This window comes from Chiloscyllium plagiosum, chromosome 27, assembly GCF_004010195.1.
Source record: "Chiloscyllium plagiosum isolate BGI_BamShark_2017 chromosome 27, ASM401019v2, whole genome shotgun sequence".
NCBI classification, from domain to species: domain Eukaryota; kingdom Metazoa; phylum Chordata; class Chondrichthyes; order Orectolobiformes; family Hemiscylliidae; genus Chiloscyllium; species Chiloscyllium plagiosum.
The window spans coordinates 7,664,533-7,688,712 of record NC_057736.1 but is presented as its reverse complement, the minus strand read 5'-3'; the positions used below and the strand labels follow the sequence as shown (position 1 = coordinate 7,688,712).

The 24,180-nt window shown below is 41.9% G+C and overlaps 2 protein-coding genes and 1 long non-coding RNA gene across 7 annotated transcripts in view; 1 reads left to right on the top strand and 2 right to left on the bottom strand.

The window, feature by feature from the left end:
* Window positions 1-5,620, bottom strand: part of stx12 (syntaxin 12) — a 31,106-nt gene extending 25,486 nt beyond the window's left edge. Inside the window, exon 1 of the mRNA XM_043717308.1 lies at window positions 5,487-5,620. The gene's annotated coding sequence lies outside the window, so the exon portion shown is untranslated. The remainder of the gene's footprint in view (window positions 1-5,486) is intronic.
* The window catches only part of LOC122563509, a 45,170-nt gene continuing 26,351 nt past the window's right edge, over window positions 5,362-24,180 (top strand). The window contains exon 1 of the long non-coding RNA XR_006315622.1: window positions 5,362-5,460. This is a non-coding gene — a long non-coding RNA (uncharacterized LOC122563509). The remainder of the gene's footprint in view (window positions 5,461-24,180) is intronic.
* LOC122563506 (tRNA selenocysteine 1-associated protein 1-like) overlaps window positions 17,831-24,180 on the bottom strand; it is a 33,229-nt gene continuing 26,879 nt past the window's right edge. For 4 of the 5 annotated variants that reach the window (XM_043717306.1, XM_043717303.1, XM_043717304.1 and 1 more), the window contains exon 9: window positions 17,831-19,391. In XM_043717306.1, coding sequence (XP_043573241.1) covers window positions 19,249-19,391 — 143 coding nt within the window. In that variant the 3' untranslated portion in view covers window positions 17,831-19,248. The remainder of the gene's footprint in view (window positions 19,392-24,180) is intronic. The other variant, XM_043717305.1, reaches the window with a different exon arrangement.

The following is a 24,180-nucleotide window of genomic DNA, read 5'->3' as shown; positions in this document are numbered from 1 at the left end:
GCTACACTGGTCACCATTCCCCAACTTTTCCTCCGCTACATCAGTGGCTATCTGCACCACCTTGTGCTCCCACAAGAAGGTTGAACAGTTCATCAACGTCACAAACACTTTCCACCCTGACCTCAAATTCACCTGGACCATCTTGGGCACCTACCTCCCCTTCCTAGACCTCTCCATCTCCAGCGACTGACTCAACATGCACTCCCATAGCTACCTGGACTATACCTCCTCCTACCCTACCTCCTGTAAAAACGTTATCCCTTACTCCCAATTCCTCCATCTCCACTGCATCTGCTCCCAGGAGGACCAATTCCACTGTAGAATATCTCAGATGGCATCCTTCTTCTAGGACTGTAATTTCCCTTCCCATGTGGTGTGGTGTAAAATTATGTCCCAATACATGTGTGAATCATAATGCAACACATGTATTGGGCCAAGCAGTGGAATGTGGTGAAAGGGTTAATCCTTCTTCTAGGACTGTAATTTCCCTTCCCATGTGGTCACAATGTCCTCCAGCATATCTCCTCCACTTCCTGCACCTCCACCTTTGAACCCCACCCCTCCAATCGCAACAAGGACAGAAAGCCTCGGTCCTCATCTTCCACCCCACCAACATCTGGATACAATGCATCATCCTCCACCACTTCCAAACAGCTCCTACCACCTTATATATTTCCCTCCCCACCCCTACCTACATTCTGCAGAGACCGTTCCCTCCGCAACTCCCTTGTTAGATCCATGCACCCCCACCCAGCCACCGACCACTCCCAACACCTTCCCTTGCCTACTGCAAGAGATGTAAAACCTGCACCCACACCTCCTCCCTCACTTCCATCCAAGGCCCCAAAGGAGCCTTCCACATCCAGCAGTGATTTTGCTGCACCTCCACACACGTCATCTACTATGTTTGTTGCTCCTCTACATTGGGAAGCCAGGATGCCAACTTGCGGAACGTTTCAGAGAACATCTCTGGGCTACACGCACTAAACAACCCCTGTGACTGAACACTTCAACTCACCCTCCCACGCCGCCAAGGACATGCAAGTCCTGGGCCTCCTCCACCACCAAACCCAACACCTGGAGGATGAATGCCTCATCTTCCTCCTTGGGACCCTCCAACCACATGGTCAATGTTGATTTCACTAGTTTCCTCATTTCCCCTCCCCCCACCTTATCTCAGATCTAACCCTCCAATTCGGCACAACGCTCTTGAACTGTCCTACCTATCCATCTTCTTTCCCACCAATCCGCTCCACTCTCCATTCCAACCAATCACCTTCATCTATCTATCGCATTCTCAACCACTTTACCCCTAGCCCCATTCCCCCTTCCATTTATTTCTCAATCCTCTTGGGCCTCCCCCACATTCCTGATGAAGGGCTCATGCTAGATACACCAACGCTCCTGCTCAGGATACTACCTGACCAGCTGTGCTTTTCCAGCACCACACATTTTGACTCTGATCTCCAGCATTGGTAGTCCTCACTTTCTCCCATTGTACCAGCTTCCACCACTTCCTGTGGCAGCTCATCCCATATACACAGCTCCCTTTGTGTGAAAACGTTGCCGCTTCAGTTCCTTTTAAAGGTGAGTGGGGAAAGATTTAAAAACTTAATCTTCCCCAGCTTTCGATTTCCCTATCGCAGGGAAAAGACCTTGGCTATTCACCATAAACATGCCCCTCATGATTTTATAAACCTCTACACAGTCACCCCTTAACCTCCGATGCTCAAAGGAAAATAGCCTCTGCCTTTTCAGCCTCTCCCTCTGGCTCAAACCCTCCAACCCTGGCAACATCCTTGTAAATCTTTTCTGAACTCGAACAACTTCCTTCCTCCAGGAGGGAGACCAGAATTGAATGCAGTGTTCCAATATTTGTATGCAATTTAGTGCAAAAATGTCAATGCTGTGAAAGATGCAATGAAATTTCTTTCTAAAACCAAGACTATCTGTGTCTATTGACTCGATTGTTTTATTCTGAGAAAATAGGAAACTAAACTCCATAACTGGAAATGAAGTCCACAGGTGGTGTTAACCTGGAATAAACAAAATGAAAGTCCACCACACAGCAACAGATGATACATTTAGAATGGTTGTAGTAAAATCCCTACAGCGTGGAAGCAGGCCATTCTGCCCATCAAGTCCACACCACCCATCTGAAGAGCATCTGGTACTGCCCCACCAACACTATTCCTGTAATCCTGCATTTCCCATAGCTAATTCACCTCACCTGTAATTCCCTGCGCTCTATTAGCAATGTAGCATGGCCAATCCACCTAATCTGCTCATTTTTGGACTGTGGGAGGAAACCCACATGGACACAGGGAGAAAATGCAAACTCCACACAGTGGCCAGAGGGTGGAATTGAACCCAGGTCCCTGGTGCTGTGAGGAGGCAGTGCTCACCACTGAACCACCATGCCGCCTTGGATATTATATAGGAGGCTGCCATTTTGCCACTTTAGGAAGTGTTGGCACGCTGCCAGAGCAATTTTACCTAGTCCAACTTCTATGCCCCATTGCCATCATGAACCCATCACTATGGTTAAATTGCCACAGATTCTCTTTTCTTATTTTTAAACTAATGTGCAAATAGCTGTATGCTTGGAACTCACAAGTGCTACAATTCCAAAACTGTATAAAATAACTCCAACTGACAGCGCCATATCCTGTTGTAATAAAATGAAGGAACTTGCAATTGAAAAATTCAGCTGGTTACCGTCTATAGCTTATATTTACGCAGCACTCAATTGTGAATAGAAAGTGAAAGTTCAATCTAAATGTGGACAGGACCACACTACAATTTAATTAGACAAGTGATAGCTTGGTAATTTGCTGCTGACAGGGCACATCCGTCAGATTTATGGTCTGCGTCACTACCTTGACTGTGATTGCATTTTTGCATTCCTTTGTAATTTAAAATTTTAAAATATCAGTTCAATTCACAATCTGTGCCAAATTAGCCAATGAAAACATGAGTCATTAATGATTCTAAATGAGAATTTAGATTTTTATGAAATTTACTGTTAAGTATACACATCAAGGTAGGTAGAATTGGGCTCAGCTATATTGTAAAATCAAACAACACGGCAGAAGGCCCTTTCACAGAGTGAAAATAAAGGAAGAAAGTTTTTCTTTATCTCAATTGTTTGTGGTGTATTCATAAAACAGGATCATGTAATTTACTGATGAATTCAGAGACCAGGAATGTGATCATTAACAATTTTGAAAATAAAACTGCAGCTACTTTCACCTAGCAGTTCACACTGCATGACACACCCTGAAATACATCTAGAAATACAGGAACATTCCACTGACTTCAGTGGGATGTCCTTGCAGATGTCCTTTCAACTCGCTGAAAAGAGCAGACTGCATTGAGGCAATACCCCACATTGAATTTAGAACAAGACTTTGCTTTGCAATACACTTTCAAACCACTCATTTTTCTAAAGGCAGCTTCACCCCATTAGATGACCAGCTCAAGAAAATACTGCAACTTGATTAACAAAAACAAAAGACACTGCATTCACAGCTTGGTAGACTAAATTACCTGCTCTGGTGAAAGTCTGGTTCCACTCAGCCAATGTCAATCACCTGGTTCAAAGCCCACTTTAGGATTCAAGCAAACAATCTAAGTTGATACTCCAGTGTATGGCTGACACAGTATAGCATCACCATTTGTGCTACTGATTGCGTGAAAATTTACCCGTTGAGCTGAATGTCAAAATCTCATCAAATTATTCAAATTATAGCAGCAATGCCTTTCCAGGTTCCTTGTCAGCATTCCTTCCTCAACTACAACTTTCTAAAAAAGTTATTAAACCAATCATTCACTTGCCAGTTGTGGAACCTTGCTTTGACTAGATTGGTGATGCGTTTATCTTTATAGCAATGGTCACACTCCTAAAAAGATGCAACTGCACATGAAGCTGTGCCATATTCTGGAGGATTAAAAAAAACAAAAAGGTATTTTTCCAGTTCCAATTACAACAGTACATTCATAACTACTCAAATGTGCTCCAATCTGCCTCACTAGTAGCAATGACATGTTCATTACAGAGGTTGTAAACAGGCTGAGTTAGGAGGCCAGTGGAAAACAGCCTTTTCTTGTTCATGACGAATCACAAAAGACTTTAAGTTAAGGATGATTCATCTTTCAAAAATGAGGCTTTTGTTAAAGGATTAATAATAAAAATAAGAAAAATATAAAATAAAAATAATAAAATGTTTAAATGTTTACTAAAGGCATTAGAAAAGGCCGCCCTAACACCACTATTGGCATGGCTACACCCAAAGGACTGCAGAGGTTCCCAAAGCAGCCTATCACTTGTCCTGCAGGGCAATCAGGAATGAGCAACAAACACTACCCCAGCCAGAGACAAATGCCTTGAAAAAAATTGAAAATGTAAAATACAACTCAACAGCTGGTCATTTAACCACACCATAAATACATCTAAGTGGATTGTCAGGGTTAAGGTGATGTAATATCACATTTGAAAGAAATCATAAATACTGGAAATAAGAGGTCCACAGTAACTGAAAAAGTTAAACAAGAGTCATGTTTTGATAGAGCTAATTCAACATCATTATTGACCACACCTACAGGTATTAGCAACTTGGTAGCTCCAACTATATTACATTTTTGTTGAGAAAAATGCTCTCTTGGAACAGACTAGCTCTCAGAATTCATTTCCCTTTTAAACATTCAGTAATTAGACATAACAGTCATAGGCTGCCACCCCAAGACACTGGATTATGCAAGCTTCAAATGCCATGTCTTATTGGCAAGACAGCTCAATCCTGTATGCTACAGAACATCCTCACATACCCAATCAGCTTCTTTCAAAACCTCTTCATCAAGATTCTGAACAAGCCTCAAAGTCCAATTCTTATCCTGCACTAAGTACTACTTAGCTATTACCTCTACCCTTGAACTCACACAGAGTTCAAACACAGAATTCAAATTCAAAAATAGAAATTTCTGGAGAAATAGTTGTGAAGGAAAACTCGACCCAAAACGTCAACTCTCTTCTCTCCACAGATGCTGCTAACAATCTCTGTTGGCGTTTCAGATTTCCAGCACCTTTAGTTCTTTGAGTGAGTTGACAGGTCCCCTCCTGGCCTCCCTAAACCATTCTCCATCGCAATCCATCACTGTCAACATTTCAATTTGTTCCTTCCTCTTGCTCCTCTCTTCTCACGACCTCCCCTGTGTGAAACACAGCTATTAACACGTTATAAAGAGGTGCTGCCTGCCTTTTATGTCACCTTTGGACACTTGCTAGCAGCAGCCAAGGCCTGGGTCACTGACAGCTGGGCGGGCCCTGGGAGCTGCAAAATAATGACCCCTTACGCTCCACTGCGCAGGCGCCACATCACCTGTCTCCGTGGGTTCACTATTTAGCGGTCGTGGGGCTTTTTTGGCCCCGGCAAAGAAAGCGGAACCGGCGACAGCGGGAGGGTGAGTAACTCTCAAATAACACTCACCTCCGCCCAAAGCTCACTCGCTTTATCCAGGAGTTTCCTACCGCGACCTAGACCTAGACCGGTCGAGCGCCGCTGTTAACGCCCTCGAAGAGCCCAACTCCACCAAAAATGTCACGTGACCTTAACGTCACGAACGTGGCCACACCTTCATGTACGGGATGATGTCACCAGGAGCCAGTCATGTCCTGGAGGCCATTCAGCCCATAGGTGGAGGGCTAGAGGGTTTCACATTCACTGCCCTTTCCCATGCTCTTGCTTGCATGTAATCCTAGTTTGACTTGGATCACAAACACAAATCGCTGGAAAAACTCAGCAGGTCTGGAAACAGCTGTACAGAGAAAAACAGCGTTAGCGTTTCAAGTCCCTTCATCAGAACTCTGTTCTGAACAAAGGGTCATTGGACTCAAAACGTTAACTCTGTTTTCTCTCTCCACAGATTATTTTATTATTTTTATATTCATGACAGAGCACATCTCCAGCTGCTCATCTGTAAACACACTATGACATTGTGATTGCATATGCCCAAGTTGGCCCCTCTTTTCATTGCTGTTTATTTGTCCTCCGGAACATCTGAACATACGTGAATTAGGATCAGGAGTTGTTCATTTGGCCCTTTTAGCTTTCCCCACTTTCTTCCTTCATATGATATGGATGTGACTAGATGGTCAGCCTTTATTGTCCACCCCTAACTATTCTTCAGTTATTTGTGAACCTCTTTGGTATGCTAGTGTAGGTATACATACCTGCTAGAAAGGCCAGGAGTCTGATCTAATTACAGTAAAAAAGCAGTGATATAATTCCATGTGAGGATGGACTGTGACTTGGAGGGGAGGTCGTAGGGGATGGTATCCCCATATATCTGTTGCCCTTATCCTTCCACATGGTTGGGATCTTGGATTTGGAAGGTGTTGATGTAGAAACCTTGGTGAGTTGATGCATGACATCTTGCAGATGGTACACACTGCTGCTACTGAGCATGAATGGTGGAGAGAGTGAATGTTTAAACTGTTGGTTAGAATGTTAATCACATAAGCTGCTTTTTTTTTAATGTTGTCAAACCTCTTCAATGTTATTGGAGCTGGAGTCATCCAGGCAAGTGGAAAGTATTCCATCACATCCTGACTTGCACCTTGTAGGTGGTAGATTGGCTTTGGGATCAGTTACCTGCTGCAGAACTCTCAATTTCTGACTTGATACTATTTATGTGGTTGTCTGGTTCAGTTTCTGGTCAGTGATGACTTCCATGATGTCGATATTGGCAGAATCAACAAAGTAATCTCATTGTACATCAATGGACAAAGGTTAGATTCTCTTGTTGGTGACATTGCCTTGTGTGGCACAGAAGTTACTTTCGACTTATCAGCCCAAAAATGGATGATGTTCAGGTCTTGGTGCATATGGAGTTGGACTATTTTAGTATCTGGGGAGTCACGACTGATGCTGAACACTGTGCAATTATCATCAAACATCTCCATCTCTGACCTTCCATCTCTGACAGAAGGAAGGTCACTGCTGAAACAACAGAAGATTTTTGGGACTGGAATATTGCTCAAAGGATCTTCTGCAGCGATTTCTCGGGACTGTGATGATTCATTTCCAACAACCACAATGACCTTCTTGGGCTCAGCACAATTTTATCACACTAATCTGATTTTGGTTTAATTCAACTTTCCTGTCTACCCTGATAATCTTGAACTTCTATTGCCAACCAAAAATCTACCTAATTCAACCTCATTTTTTGATTCATTTGTGGGATATGGGGATCACTGGTTGGTCAGCATTTATTTCCCATCTCTAGTTGCCTTTGCAAAGGTGGTGGTGAGCTGCCTTCTTGAACTGCTGCAGTTCACCTACTGAGTTGACCCACAATGCCATTAGGGAGGGAATTCCAGGATTTTGACCTAGCAAGTGGAGGAACAGTAATATATTTCTAAATCAGGATGGTGAGTAGATTGGAAAGGAACTTGAAGGTGGTGATGTTCTCATGTACTTGCTGCCCTTGTCCTTCTAGATAGAAATGGCCATGGGTTTGGAAGATGCTGCTAGAGGATCTTTGGTGATTTGCTACAGTGTACCTTGTAGATAGTACACATCTCTGCTCCTGAGTAACAATGGTGCAGGGTGTGGATACTTGTGGATGAAATTCCAATCAGGTAGACTGCTTTGTCCTGGACTTTGTCAATCTTCTTGCATGTTATTGGAATTGCACCCATCCCCCAGGAAGGTGGAGGTTATTTCATCACACTCCTGGCATATGCCTTGATGGACAGACTTTGCTGAGTCATGAGGTGAGTTACTCACCACAGTATTCCTAGCCTCTGACTTGCTCTTGTAGCCACTGTGTTTATGTGGTGAGTCCAGAAAGTTGATAGTGGGGGCACCAGTGATGTTAACACCATTGAATGTCCAGGGGTGATGATTAGATCGTCTTTTATTGGTGATGGTCATAGCCTGGCATTTGTGTGGGGTGAATGTAATTTGCCACTTGTCAGTCCAAGACTGGATGTTGTCCACATCGTGTTGTATTTGAACTTAAAGGAATATTCAATGACTCTGCCTACACTGCTCCCTTGATAAAAGAATTTTACAGATTAAAGAGCCTCTGAAAGAAAAGATTCTTCATGATCATCTTATTTTGTAGACCCCTTATTTTTAAGAATATCTTCTAATCTTTGTTTCTCCCATAAGGGGAAGCAGCATTCACTGTCAGGTTCCCTCAGGAGAGATCCCTGCTGTTTATCAGTTCTGATCAACTGGCAAAAATAGTGACATTTTCTTTCCTAAATGTCACTTTTTGAGGTTCTTTTTCACCCTACATTTTCAACCAGCCCTTCACTTGACTATATATGGAATTTTAAGCACATATCCTAACATCCTCATTTCAAAGACAGATCTTTAAGTATTGTTTGGGTTTCTGATATATACAGTAAAGTGGGTAGAATCTCTTAACTTTTTTCCTTGCTCAGAGCTTGAATTTTCTTATTTTTGACTCATAGCTCTGCAATTTTGTTTCTCATCAAAGGATTTATCCAATTCTGTTTTGTAGGTTAAGTCTTGGCTCTGTAAAGCCAATCACTTTCGCTTCCCAGTATTGCTAGCCCTCTAAAATTTTCTTGTAATGCCTAGGCATCACAGATTAATCTCATGTACCCTTCTGTTAGATCTTTGCAAAAAAGTCAGTACTTTCCAAACTTGTTTTCCAATTGAGGCTTGAAAATTGTCATTCCTGTTGTACTTTTCAGATTTTAGACTAGGTAATGGCCTCGTGGTATATTAACCAAGAGATCCCAGTAATGTCTGGGGACCCAGGTTCAAATTCTGCAATGGTAGAATTTGAATTCAATAATAATCTGGAAATAAGAGTCTAATGCTGACTATAAAACCATTGCTGATTATGATGAGAAAAATATCTGGTTGTCAAACACCCTTTAGGGAAAGGAATTTGCCTTCCTTCCTTGAGCTGGCCTACATGTGACTCCAGACCCACAGCAACGTGGATGACACTTAACCTCTCTCTGGACAATTCGGGATGGGCAAAAAATGCTGGCCGACCTGTGATGCTCTTATCTTGTGAATGAATAAACAAAAAAATATCCTCACCGTTGTCAGCATATGATATTCTAATTTGGATCATTCACTGTCACCAACCTTCTTTTCTACTCTTAAACAACATTTTAATAAGATTATGCAAACCATGGTGGTGCACTATAACAAAAACATTCAATCTGCTGCCTGAACCTGCTAATGGTCATTGTGGCCAGGTCCAGGCCCAGGACTATGACCATGAGGAAGCCCTCTGACCTGCCCATCCTTCCCTGTGTGGGGTGCCCCATTGATCTGAAGCATGAGGCTGAAGCACAGCCAGAAATTTAAAAATCTCCCTTTCAAAAAACTAAAGAGGGGCTGCAAATGAACACATTCAACAGAAGAATGAAATTCGGTTTCCCCCAGGCCACAAAATGATATGTGGCCTTGCATTCAGTGAACTTAACTGACCTACTGTTACATGAGACTGCTGCATTCTCCACCCAGTTACTTGATGGAAAAGGGGAGGACCCCTTTGTAGAGGGCACTCCATTAGAAATATCTGTTGCCAGATAGTAGAATGTCACACCATGGTGTTTCTGAGCAGCAGACCATACAGGAAACACCTCTGTGCTGTTGAAGGGCATGAGGGGAAATTCCCTTAGATTGCTCAGGAGGATGCCGATGGCTCAGGCCCTCTCAGCCAATTGTGTGGCATTATTCAGCCCACTTCTCCACCTTCCAAAACATCAGCCCAGCATCCTGAGCCCTCTATTCCACCATCCAGTGATAACTCAACTGACAGTGGAGTGCTGGGCACGTTGTTGTTAGTTATCTATATCAATGGTTTGGATGAGAATGTACAAGGTATGATTAGTAAGTTTGCAGATGACACTAAAATAGGATATATTGTGGACAGTGAGGAAGGTTCTCAATTGCAGTAGGACCTTGATCAGCTGGGGAAGTGGGTCAAGAAATGGCAAATGGAGTTTGATATAAATAAGTGTGAGGTCTTGCATTTTGGAAAGTCAAATCAAATCTGACAGCATCAAGGTAGGAGTTTCATGGTGAATAGTAGGGCCTGAAAGAGTGTAGTGGAGCAGAGGGACCTTGGAGTTCAGATGCACAGTTCTCTGAAAAGTTGTCACAGGTAGACAGGGCAGTAAAGGCGTATGGCACACTGGCCTTCATCAGTCAGGGCTTATAGAAGTTGGGAAGTTATGGTGCAGTTGTACTGGACATTGGTGAGGCCACACTTAGAGTATTATGTTCAGTTTTGGTCACCTTGCCATAGGAAGGATGTTATTAAACTGAAAAGACTGCAGGAAAATAGGGAGTGGTTGGAAAAGCTGGCAAGTTTTTTTTTAAAGAGTGTAGAAGACTGAGGGGGGACCTTATAGAAGTGTATGAGAGGCATGGATAGGGTGAAGTTTTCTCAGGTTTGGGAAATCAAGGACTGGAGAGCATCAATTTATGGCTAGAGGGGAAAGAATAAAAGAGAACCTGAGGAGTAGCTTTTTTATACAAAGGGTGGTATGCACATGGAATGAGCTGCCAGCAGAAGTGGTTGAAGCAGGTATATTAACAACATTTTAAAAGGCATTTGGACAAATATATGGATAGGAAAGGTTTAGAGGATATGGGCCAAGTGCAGGGAAATGGGCTTAGCATTGATGACATTTTGGTTGGCATGGACCAGTTTGGGCCGAAGGGTCTACCTCCAGGCTGTAGGACTCTATGACTCGATGACAGAGGAACTAGTTCATGAGTAGAGGCTCCCATATAATATCCATCACTGCTGCAGGGAGATAGCGCTGGTGAGAGTTGATTATGTCCCAAATCTTGATCAGGTCCTAAACCTTGATCATGGCACGGTGGCTCAGTGGTTAGCATTGCTGCCTCTCGGCACCAGGGTCCCAGGTTCGATTCCAGCCTCGGAAGACTGACAGTGTGAAGTTTCTCCCAGTGTCTGCATGGGTGCTCCAGTTTCCTCCCACAGTCCAAAGATGTGCAGGCCAGGTGAATTGGCCATGCAAAATTTCCCGTAGTGCAAGGTGCATTAGTCAGAGGGAAATGGGTCTGGGTGGGTTACTCTTCAGAGGGGTCGATGTGGACTGGTTGAGCCGAAGGGCTTGTTTCCACACTGTAGGGAATCTAATCTAATCTAATATTCCCATGGAAGACAGCTAATTCCTGGATAAAGGTCTTAGGATATGACTATTCCATGAAAAGGAATTGCACGTTGTAATTGAGTCCATGCATCTCATGGAAGAAATATGTTCTCAGGGTGCATCTTCTTGAAGGAGGCTCAACATAAGGGTCCGAAGGTGGAAAAATCACTCTCTGATGTGATGGCACACCAATGCCTGACCACCTCCACTCACCCCCATGCAAAGGGGACACTCAGTACTTCAGCAATGATCCAGTGTTGCTTTTAGTCCCAGAAATATTCAACAGGCTTTCTCTGTATATTTGTGACAAACTCTGGGGGAGGCACCCAATCTTCCTTTCAATTTAATCAATCAAAATGAGGTTAAACAGCCTCTCATGGGACAATGTAACAAAAAAAACCTATCAATTAATGGAATCTTGCAGAGAACGGAAATGTAGAAAATCAAAATTACATTGATGATCCACCTTATACTCTTAAAAATAGGAATTAATCCTCCGTTCAACTCTTTTATCATCACCCTTTCCCTATGCTGAGTTTAGGGACAGCATAATTACAATGGTAGACGGTAGTCTGCAAGCAAGTCTAAACAGAAGAGGCACACGTAACAAAGGGCTTCCACAGTCCTTCTGTTTTACTTCATGTGAATTTTGAGTTGAGACCTAAGGGGCAACTTTTTCACACAGAGGGTGGTACGTGTATGGAATGAGCTGCCAGAGGATGTGGTGGAGGCTGGTACAATTGCAACATTTAAGAGGCATTTGGATGGGTATATGAAGGGTTTGGAGGGATATAGGCCAGGTGCCGACAGGTGGGTCTAGATTGGGTTGGGATATCTGGTCGACATGGACAGGTTGGACCGAAGGTTCTGTTTCCATGCTGTACATCTTTATGACTCTATGTCCTAAATAATAAAGTGGTTTATTGCATGACAGCAAAAGATACAGTATAATTTACTAGCCATTCATTATTACTAAGGAATCTGTACAGAATACATCTGCTTCTTTTGGACGCTTGTACAGAATTCAATAGTCTCCACTGAAAGACATTATCGGATTGGGCGGAGCTCAATGTAACACAAACATTCACTCTCTCACAACCACCACCTTGTGCATGTCATGAAAAATGCAAGTTGGTGGTGGGGTGGGAAGGGGTGTGTGTGCGCGGGGACCTGTCAGAGTTGGGATAGATAGGGGGCCTTTCTATTAGAAGCACAGCTATAATAACTCAGTCTGAGTTCCCCTGCAGTATGTGACCCCTAAACTTCAGCTTGTTGCCCCGTTTGGGATCCAGACCTCTACTTGGGGAAACTCTGGGGTTAATTTAAGATATCTGTATTTTTTAAGAAAATGTTATTTTTAAATAATTTGTCAACATATTAATGATAAAAGGCTGATTGATTGGATGAAGCAGTTAAAAACATGTCACAAAATCTCTGATATTATGCAAAAGCCAACTCATTCGTTTTCACAAGAATACTAACTGAAGTCAATATCTAGATTGAAGAGTGCAGAAATTAGAATGTTAGGCACGAATTTGTGGTTTTGTATTTAACCATGAGCTGTCAACCAAAGATTCTCTCCACCATAAAGATCATTTATTTCAACCTTTGCCTATTGCTGGCTCTTCTGCAGCTAGCTGGTCAGGCAGTAGCAAGGAACAGGAGAATTGACGATTCGAGCTTAAGCCCTACACAGGAATGTAGTTACCCAGTGTCTACTGTATCAGTAGCAGGATGGGTTTGCTTATGTGAGCTAATGGGCTGAATGACAGATGGAATTTAATTTAGATAAATTTGAGGTGATGCATTTTGGAAAGGCAGATCAGAGCAGGACTTAGACACTTAATGGCAAGATCCTGGGAAGTGTTGCTGAACAAAGAGACCTTGGAGTGCAGGTTCATAACTCCTTGTAAGTGGAGTCACAGGTAGATAGGATAGTGAAAGTGGCATTTGGTATGCTTTCCTTTATTGGTCAGAGCACTGAACATTGGGGTTGGAATGTCATGTTGAGGCTGTACAGGACATTGATTAGGCCCCTTTTGGAATACTGTGCACAATTCTGGTCTCCTTCCTATTGGAAGGATGTTGTGAAACTTGAAAAGGTTCAGAAAAGATTTGCAAGGATGTCACCATGGGTGGAGGATTTGAGCTTATAGGGAGAGATTGAATGGGCTGGGCCGGTTTTCCCTGGAGCATCGGAGGTTAAGGGGTAACCTTATAGAGGTTTATAAACCATGAGGGGCATGGATAGGATAAATAGAAAGTCTTTTCCCTTGGGTGGGGGAGTCCAGAACTAGAGGGTATATGTTTACGGAGAGAGGGGAAAAAAATTAAAAGGAACCTAAGGAACAACATTTTCACATAGAAGGTGGTTGGTGTATGTAATGAGCTGCCAGAGAAAATGGTGGAGGCTAGTACAATTACAGCATTTAAAAGGCAATTGGATGGGTATATGAATAGGAAGGGTTTAGAGGGCCAAGTACTGGCAAATGGGACTGGATTAGGTTAGGGTATCTGGTTGGAGAAAGTGAGGTCTGCAGATGCTGGAGATCAAAGTTGAAACTTTATTGCTGGAACAGCACAGCAGGTCAGGCAGCATCCAGGGAACAGGAGATTCGACGTTTCGGGCACAGGCCCTTCTTCAGGAATGAGCAGAGAGTGTTCAGCAGGAGAAGATAAAAGGTAGGGAGGAGGGACTTGGAGGAGGGGAGTTGGAAATGTCTTCTTCTTGACCTCTCCGCCTCCACCCTACTCCGACCTATCACCCTCACCTTGACCTCTTTCCACCTATCACATTTCCAACTCCCTCCTCCCTACCTTTTATCTTCTCCTGCTGAACACTCTCTGCTCATTCCTGAAGAAGGGCCTGTGCCCGAAACGTCGAATCTCCTGTTCCCTGGATGCTGCCTGACCTGCTGTGCTGTTCCAGCAATAAAGTTTCAACCTAGGGTATCTGGTTGGCATGGACAAGTTGGACTGAAGGGTCTGTTTCTGTGCTGTACATCTCTATGACTCTATGGTTGGATTGCTGGCTCGCAATGCAGAGTGGTATCACTAACATAAGTCTGATTCCCATACCAGCCAAGGTTACCGTGAACGTTCCACCGTCTCAATTATTCCCCTTGTTTGAAGCATTGCAACTCTCAGGCTAAACTCACCAACAGGAGAAAGTGAGGTCTGCAGATGCTGGAGATCAGAGCTGAAAATGTGTTGCTGGAAAAGCGCAACAGGTCAGGCAGCATCCAGGGAACAGGAGAATCAACGTTTCGGGCATAAGCCGAAGAAGGGCTTATGCCCGAAACGTCGATTCTCCTGTTCCCTGGATGCTGCCTGACCTGCTGCGCTTTTCCAGCAACACATTTTCAGCTCTAAACTCACCAACAGTCATCTCTTTAATGCATGCGCAGCCCTCTGGGACTCTTGTGACTTTACTGAATCAAGAAGGGGGCACTTACCAGTCTTACTTGAGGAAAAGAAAGCAAACTTATTTTCTGCTAGACTGAAGAAAAATAATGCAGCATCAATCATATTGGCACACACAGGTACAATATGAAAGAAGGGAGAAGGAACATGCAATTTAAAATCCTGGTGTTCCTGAGGTGTATGTTTTCATCATGGTTGTATAATTGATGTCTAAAATTTTCAACAATAGCCAAGCTTTCAGTTGTCCTTTCTCGATGGTTAGATGTGTCTTTTTTAAATTGGCTGTGTGATCAGGCACTTTTCCTCTTTGAGGACTTTCTCCAGCTGATTCCGGTTGCATTCAAAAGTCCATCTCCCCTGCTTTGCCAAAAACAGCTCCTTGAAGCATCTTTCATGTATTCTGTTTGTGGAAATGTTTCTTTAGGTCTGCTAAATTGGAAGCAAGTTTCAATCTCCAATATGTGAAAATTTGTGTAGAGGTGCAAACAAAAAATAAGAGATAATGGTTTCTTTATGCCTGAGCTAACTGATTTCAATATCTTTTGATCAAATGTTAATTTTGGTTGTAGCAGTGTTGGTTTCATGACTTGACCAACATGTAGTAAGTGACTGGTAAGCCAATCTTAAACCTTTTTAAAACCGTTTCAGCCCATGCAAATCCCAGGTATTAAAACCAGATTGAAGAATTCAAAAATCAAAGTCCATATTTTATCACTATTGTGTGCTGCAAGCTTATATTTTCTATTTCCAGACAAAGGTTTTCTTGCTCAGCTATCCTCCACCACTTTAAACTTTGGCACTTCCATAACTTTGATACGCACACCCTATACAGTACAGACTTAGTCTCGTTCACTTATCATCATTGTTATGCTGGTTTATATTTCCTCTTTGTCGCTCCATATCCTGGAGTTCCTCCTTAAACTACTCTGTATTTCTATTTCCTTCTCCTTTTAACAGTTATCTTAAAACCCATGTCTATTGCAAAGTTTTGGACCATTTTTGGCTCTATGTCAATTTTTTCAACAAAGCGCTTTGGGAAAATTTTCCAGATTAAGGATGTTATATAAACAAATGTCATTGCTACTGTTTTACAAATATAAGTATATGACAGTGGTACCACGTTCAACTTCTGAAAGTTCTATGCAATATCCCCCTAAACTGGGGCCCCTGAACAAAAACTAACCTCTCCAATACAGTGCAAATGAACAGACAGCCCTTTTCAGATGCCAATGATTTTTGATGGGATGTCACCCAACGGAAGTTTGTCTTTTCAAAGACATATCACCACTTCCCCTTGCTAATTTGACTATTCCACAGGCATTTCAGCAATTAGAGTCATAGAGATTTACAGCACGGAAACACATCCTTCGGTCCAACTCGTCCATGCCAATCAGATATCCTAAGTTAATCTAGTCCAATTTGCCAGCACTTGGCTAATATCCCTCTAAACCCCTCCTATTCATATACCCATCTCGATGCCTTTTAAATGCTGTAATGGTACCAGCCTCCACCATTTTCTCTGACAGTTCATTCCATACACAAACCACCCTCCGTGTGAAAACGTTGCCCCTTAGGTCTCTTTTATATCTTTCCCCTCTCACCCCAAACCTATGCCCTCTAGTTCTGGACTCCCCCACCCTAGGGTAATGACTTTGTCTGTTTATCCTAACCACGCCCCTCATGATTTGATAAACCTCTATCAGGTCACTCCCTCAGCCTCCAACGTTCCAGGGAAAACAGCCCTACCCTGTTCAGCCTTTCCCTATAGCACAAATCCTCCAACCGTGACAATATTCTTATAAATCTTTTCTGAACCCTTTCAAGTTTCACAATATCATTCCGATAAGGAGGAGACCAGAACTGACACAATATTCCAAAAGTGGCCTAACCAACATGGTGGCTCATAGCACCAGGGACCTAGGTTCAATTCCAGCCTTGGAGTCTGTGTGGAGTGTCTTGTGTGGGTTTCCAACACCTGCTCTGGTTTCTTCCCACAGCTGAAAAATGTGTAGGCTAGGTGGATTGGACATGCTAAATTGCCCTGTAGTGTGCAGGCTAGATTGGCTGAATGGTCTCTTTCTGCACTGTAAAGATTCTAGCTCGAATCAAGAGTCTCATGCAATTATTAACAAGATTATGTTGTCCATAACCACCCCCATCTACTTGCTAGTGAGTGTGGATAATATATCTGCTATATTACTAACAAGGTGTTTTTGGAAAGTATACCTTATTCATAAAAAAATCTTTATCTACATTCATAGATACTAAAGCAGTTCTGTACAGTCTTTGCGTTTGACTGTAGCCATACCCCTGGGAAAAATTCTCTGACTATTCACTCTATCTATGCCTCTCATCATCTTATACATCTCTATCAAGTTATCTCTTACCCTTCTTTGCTCCAATGAGAAAAGCCCTGACTCCCTCAACCTTTCTTTATAAGATATGCCCTCCAGTCCAGGCAGCATCTTAGTAAATCTCCTCTGTACCCTATCTAAAGCTTCCACGTTCTTTCTATAATGAAGCAACCTGAACACAATATTCCAAGTGTGGTCTAACTAGGGTTTTATAGAGCTGCAGCATAACATCATGGCTTTTAAGCTCAATCCACCTACAAATGAAAGCCAACTCACCATACTCCTTCATAATAATCCTATCAACCTGGGTGGCGACTTTGAGGGATCAATGGATGTGGACCCCAAGATCCCTCATGTTCCTCCACACTGCCAAGAATCCCGCCTTTAACTCTGTTGTCTACATTCAAATTCAACCTTCTAAAATGAATCACTTCACACTTTTCTGGGTTGAACTCCATCTACCACTTCTTAGCACAGCTCTGAATCCTGTCAATGTCCTGTTGCAATCTACAACAGCCCTCCAAACTATGCACATTTCCACCAACCAATATGGTTGGTGTTTTCCAATCTGTGTATTATAATATATTTGTCTACATAATTGACACCTGCCAAGCCATAAACTCACCCAATTTATCCAAATCAACTTGCAAACCGATGTATTCTGTGTTACGACAGTACATATACTTGTGACATCTACAAATGTAAAAGGTTCTTCCGTTTAAGTTCGCACTGTGCCAATAATGAAAACCATGAATTGTAAGAGGCCCAACACAGAGCTCTGCAGAACTCTGCCCATAATCAGGCACCAACAGTTGTCCAACACTCTGCAAGTAAAGCTCAGATTATCCATTGCCTGCATTCAAAACAGAAATGATAAAAGAAAATCACCTTTATTTTAGTTTACAAAATAAATTTGTTTTTTTACAGGTTCATGAGTATGATAAAATCAGAATTTCAATAAAAGTACACCTGGAAAAATTAAAATGTCAACATTTGCGAGCAGAACTTATTGACCTTAAAAAGGCATCCAATGACTTTACTTCCAACAAATAATTTCCCAATATATTGTACCCCTTCATTAATTTACAGATCTGGAGTCCCACTGCATACTTTGTGACTCAGTAGTACTTTTGAATGAGAGTGCAACTTGGGCATTCAAACTATGCTGAAAAAAATACCTGGAATCAAGACAGTGAGGGATACAGCAGCAGAATTAGTGGTATTTTAAAAACAACTCTTATATACTCTCTCATTGTAACCATTAAATTTTAGTTAGGGCAATTATACCTTCTTTCCAAGCACAGATGCAGTCTGCTGAATGTATTTCTGAAAGTCAGAAGCAAACAAGACCCTGTGGCTTATCCATATTTGTAAATTCAAAAGTTTGGGTTGGAGGTGGCTGACAAGTAGAAACTACGCCAATATCCTACACTATGATCATAACCTCCATTTTGTCCACTATTTTGATAATCCTAAAAGTACAACCAAACAAACAAAAAATTTTTACAAGATCAGTAATTTTCTTTTCCAGCTGGCTGAGAGATTTTGACAAAAAAGTGGACTATAGATATTCGGCAATATCAACACTTTTTGCCTTATATGTATATACACGAACTCTAAATGTAATGAGTAAATCAATACTGTACCAGATGGTAAAAACCAGAAGTCATCAAATTGACAAAATTGTTTGAAAAATATCACAATTTTCATGAAAAAAATTAATCTAGATCCATGCGCAAAAAACCTTTGTGTTTAGTGTCAACGGATATTTGAACTCCTAATCCCTAAACATAAAATTGCATCAAAGTAACAACACATGCAAAGAAATGAATTATAAGGCACTTACCAGTGTTGAGATTCACACAATGTTTATAAACCTGTTGGGGTCAAAAGAGTCATCAGAACCCCTCAGTTGTGAGACTACTCTGTACATTGCTTCTCTGGCGATCGTACTCCTGTATACAATTATATTTTAAAACACTCCTGAACTCTGAATGAATTATTTGGACAGCCCTAACATTAACATTTCGGGAATAAATTCCATTTTTCTTAAAAAATAAAGAACATTTCTTCTGAAGAAGATTCCTCTTAAATCACCATTTTGTTTCAAACTTTGCATAAACCAAGAACAAGAGGATGCAGTATTTATTAAATCAGTCATATTAAATCATATTAAACAAGAATTGTGCCAGAACCAGAAGATCTTGAGAACCAGGGGACTAAAAAGATCCCTCACGATACGCTGATCACCTGGATGCTTTACGGCTTTGCAGTAGCAATATTAATCTGCTAGGCTATGGCCGAAGCAGGGATGTCAGATGCAACACTGTCCAATGGCTGCCAATGGCAATTCATTAGGGCATCATAGAACTCCTCACTCTGTTCCATGAACTGTGCATTTGCTTCATCGATATCCAAGTGAGGAACTGGATCTGGAACACAAGTGTGATAGCAGTATTTCAATTCATAGCACACAGTTGAGAATGCGCTTTACTCTACAAGTTAAAGAGATCTCACAACCTAAATTGCACAATTTTTCTGCAGTATTGTGAAAACTTCTTAGGATATAGTGGCCAAAATATCATATCAATAAATCACAATTCACGTTTCTCTCTTCACTTTCCTTTCCAACTTCTGACATTTGTAAATATATCAGTTTCCTTTTCCACAGTTCATAGCCAATCTTGCCATTTGAGAATCTGTCTTGTGAATTATTTCTCACCATCTCTCAGGTTAACCTTTTTTCCTTTGCATCCTGCTTCTTGCCTTTGCTAACTTTTTAACCATGTCTGAGTTGGGAACACCAAAAACAGGGTAAAAACTGTGGTTCATTGATCATAATTTGCACTGTGTTAGCCACAGAAGCTCTGTCTTTTTAAACCCAATTTCCTTTCTGATTTCTTTGATTTTCTTGGTATATATATATATATATTAAGTCTGCTTTGTGATGCTTTTTGTTTCTTCTGAGATGAGATCACCAGAAGCTGATAGGGGAGAATTGTGATGGTGGTGTTGGGGAAGCCTGTGAAGGAGCATCCAGTGGATGATGCAAAATAAAAATTACAGATTTTGATTTCAGAGCTTCCTTCCTTCATATTATATTCAAGATCAGAAGACTATGCTTTCCCTAAAAACTTTTCCAGCCTAAATAGTCAGTGAAAATTCTTATTCACTGTCTACAAGTAATCTTGTTAATCTCTCGCAAAGCATTCTAAACATATTTTAACTCCTTCTCTTTGACAAGCAAAATACAATCAAGTCTTTAATTACAAATGGTGGTGGCAATTATCTTCATGTTAATGTCACTAGCATTGAAAGCGTCACTGAAAAAGAAAGAAACTGACTTCAGATTATATACAGCAAAACAAGCTGCAAAGTGGACATGTAGTCTATTACAAACAAGAGATAAATTTAACAGTGCATTGCTTTTCTGCAAAAGAAAAGTGAAATGTTATAGACCACACCTCATACAGTTACCACAACACAGTGCCATTAATTTACCAAGATCTGATGTATTATTGCACCCTTTCTCTAGTGCGCAATCTGACAATTTCTACTTGTATTTCCAAACTCCATTCAAGACTCTTATTGCTAACCTAAGTAGGTTTTCTGAGGCCAACATCATTTGTATCTCTTAGTAGTGTGCAACCTCCAGCAGTAGAGTAGCCTCTTGTACTACCAAAGTCATAGCAACATTGGATGCTAATGTCAAAAAAAATTCAGACATTAGAGAACAGTATGAATATCCTAGCCCATATTTTATCAAATATGTTCAACATCCACCAGTATTTCTGGTGGTAAATCTCAAAGTAGTGACTGAGGGCATGAGATTAACGGAATACCTCTTCTCTTTTATTCCAATGTTCCACATGTCACATAAAATGCAAGACATTCTCTGTGGGTAGTGTTCTTATCTTTAAATTGTAAGGTTGTGTGTTCAGATCCTACTCTGGGGATTTGAGCCTAAAATCTAGGCTGTTAATTTATTACCATACTGAGGGAATACTACACTGAAGGTAATAGCCTCAAAAGAAAACAAAAGATAGAAATCATGGAAATCAATATACTGATTATATGAGCAAGAAATGCTAGAAAAACCTAGGTCAGGCAGCATCTGTGGTGAGAAACAGCAGTAATAATTGCTGATCATTGGGAAATGGTGATGTAGTATAGTGACTGATGCTTAACTGTTCCCTGAAATGTCTGAGCTAGCACCTCATTTCAAGGACAATTGGGAACGGACAACAAATGCTAATCTTGCCAGTGATACCCAGAACGGAGGGAAAATAGAAATCTATGAGTTGAAGATGGAAGGTGGAGGGTTGAGGTTCTGGCTCTAGGTTTGTTAGCTGAGCTGCAAGGTTCATTATCAGACGTTTCATCACCATACTAGGTAACATAATCAGTGAGCCTCCGGATGAAGCAGTGGTGGCATGGCCTGCCTTCTATTTATGTGTTTAGGTTTCCTTGGGTTGGTGACATCATTTCATGTTCTTTTTCTCAGAGGGTACTAATGAGAGTGGGCCATGCCTTTTTGTGGCTAGTTGATATTCATGTATCCTGGCGGATAGTTTTCTGCCTGTTAGTCCAATGTAGTGTTTTTTTCTAACAAACACATTGACTTGGATCCCATTTACCACCCCCTGAGAAAAAAAATGGAAATGACATCACCAACCCAAGGAAACCTAAACACAAACAGAAACCGGACCATGCCACCAGTGCTTCATCCGGAACACTGATGATGTTACCTAATATGGTGATGAAACGAACCTTCCAGCTCAGCGAGCAAACCTACCTCCAGATTAAATAATAGATTTCATTATACAAGAACCAAAGAGAGGGGTGATGAATATATTAAAGAAATAAAAATTGTGTTCAAATGAGATGTGATTGCCACATAAAAACTAGCATGAATTGAACACGAAGGGATAAGGAAAAAGAAATATCATCATCCCAGCAGAACCAAAGAAAAGGAAACAAAATACAGATCAAGATAGAGGCAGAGTTATAACCTAAAGTTGTTGAACTCAATCTTGACTTGTGAAGGCTGTAGAAGAGACAAAAGATATTTCTCAAGCTTATGTTAAGCTTCATTGGAACACTGTAGTACACCACAGACAGAAAGGTCAGCATGGACGTAAGGTGAAGCATTAAAATGACAAGTAAACAGAAGCTCAAGATCATGCTTGCAGACTGAAAGAAGGTGTTCTGCAAAATGGACACCCGGCCTGCATTTGGCCTCCTCAGTGCACAGGAAACTAGATATTGGTTTCTGAGCAGATGGGAGCAATGTTAAGTCATCAATCTCCAAGTGTTTCCTACACTGGACTACATTATATCCACATGTGCTTCCTAGTTTGAACTAGCTCTCAGCCTGCCTTTCAGTCATAGATGGTGTAGGCACCCTGCTTCATGCACCAGTGTTGTAGGAGTGCACAGAACATTGCCACATAAAATATAAAGCTCAACAATTTCATCAGTCTTTCGGTTGGAGGTCACAAGGAAGCCAAACAGCAAAGCTTCCCAATCTGGGTCAGATCACTTGATCAGATTATGAGACAATTCTGCTATTGCATATTAGCGGCTGCCACAGAACTAAGACTGAGTGTTAATAGCTGCAAGCACCCTTTAAATTTGTAACGGTAGGTGTAGCCTTCAAGGCCTGATTCTTGTTCCAAAGATGCTACTGAAAAGGTAGGTTTTCATTTAAAAGGTATCTGAATGGATTTTTTGAATAGCAAGGGTTTAGAGGAATATGGACCAAATGCTGGCAAGTGGACTAGATTTATTTAGAACATAGAACATAGAAGAATACAGCGCAGTACAGGCCCTTTGGCCCTCGATGTTGCGCCGATCCAAGCCCACCTAACCTATACTAACCCACTATCCTCCATATACCTATCCAATGCCCGCTTAAATGCCCATAAAGAGGGAGAATCCACCACTGCTACTGGCAGGGCATTCCAAGAACTTACGACTCGCTGAGTGAAGAACCTACCCCTAACTTCAGTCCTATATCTACCCCCCCTTAATTTAAAGGCTATGCCCCCTTGTAATACCCGACTCCATACACGGGAAAAGGTTCACACTGTCAACCCTATCTAACCCCCTAATCATCTTGTACACCTCAATCAAGTCACCCCTAAACCTTCTTTTCTCTAATGAAAACAGCCCCAAGTGTCTCAGTCTATCCTCATACGATCTTCCTTCCATACCAGGCAACATCCTGGTAAACCTCCTCTGCACCCGTTCCAGTGCCTCCACATCCTTCCTATAGTATGGCAACCAAAACTGCACACAATATTCCAGATGCAGCCGCACCAGAGTCTTATACAACTGCATCATGACCTCAGGACTCCCGAACTCAATTCCTCTACCAATAAAAGCCAGTACGCCATATGCCTTCCTCACCGCACTATTTACCTGGGTGGCAACTTTCAGAGATCTGTGTACATGGACACCAAGATCCCTCTGCTCATCCACACTACCAAGTATCCGACCATTAGCCCAGTACCCCATCTTTTTGTTATTCTTCCCAAAGTGAATCACCTCACACTTAGCTACATTGAATTCCATTTGCCACCTTTCTGCCAAGCTCTGCAGCTTCTCTATATCCTGCTGTAACCTGCCACATCCTTCCTCACTGTCAACAACTCCTCCGACTTTCGTATCATCCGCAAACTTGCTCACCCAACCTTCTAACCCCTCTTCCAGGTCATTTATAAAAATGACAAACAGCAATGGTCCCAAAACAGATCCTTGCGGAACACCGCTAGTGACGGCACTCCATGAAGAAAATTTGCCATCAACTACTACCCTCTGTCTTCTTCCATCCAGCCAATTCCTAATCCAAACCTCCAACTCACCCTCAATGCCATATCTCCGTATTTTCTGCAGTAGCCTACCATGGGGAACCTTATCAAACGCCTTACTAAAATCCATATATACCACATCTACCGCTTTACCCTCATCAACCTCCTTCGTCCCCTTTTCAAAGAATTCAATAAGGTTTGTGAGGCACGACCTGCCCTTCACAAAACCATGCTGACTATCCTTGATCACATTATTCCTATCCAGATGTGCATAAATCCTATCCCTTACAATTCTCTCTAAGACTTTGCCCACAACAGAAGTGAGACTCACCGGCCTATAGTTACTAGGGCTATCCCTACTCCCCTTTTTGAACAAGGGAACCACATCTGCTATCCTCCAGTCTTCTGG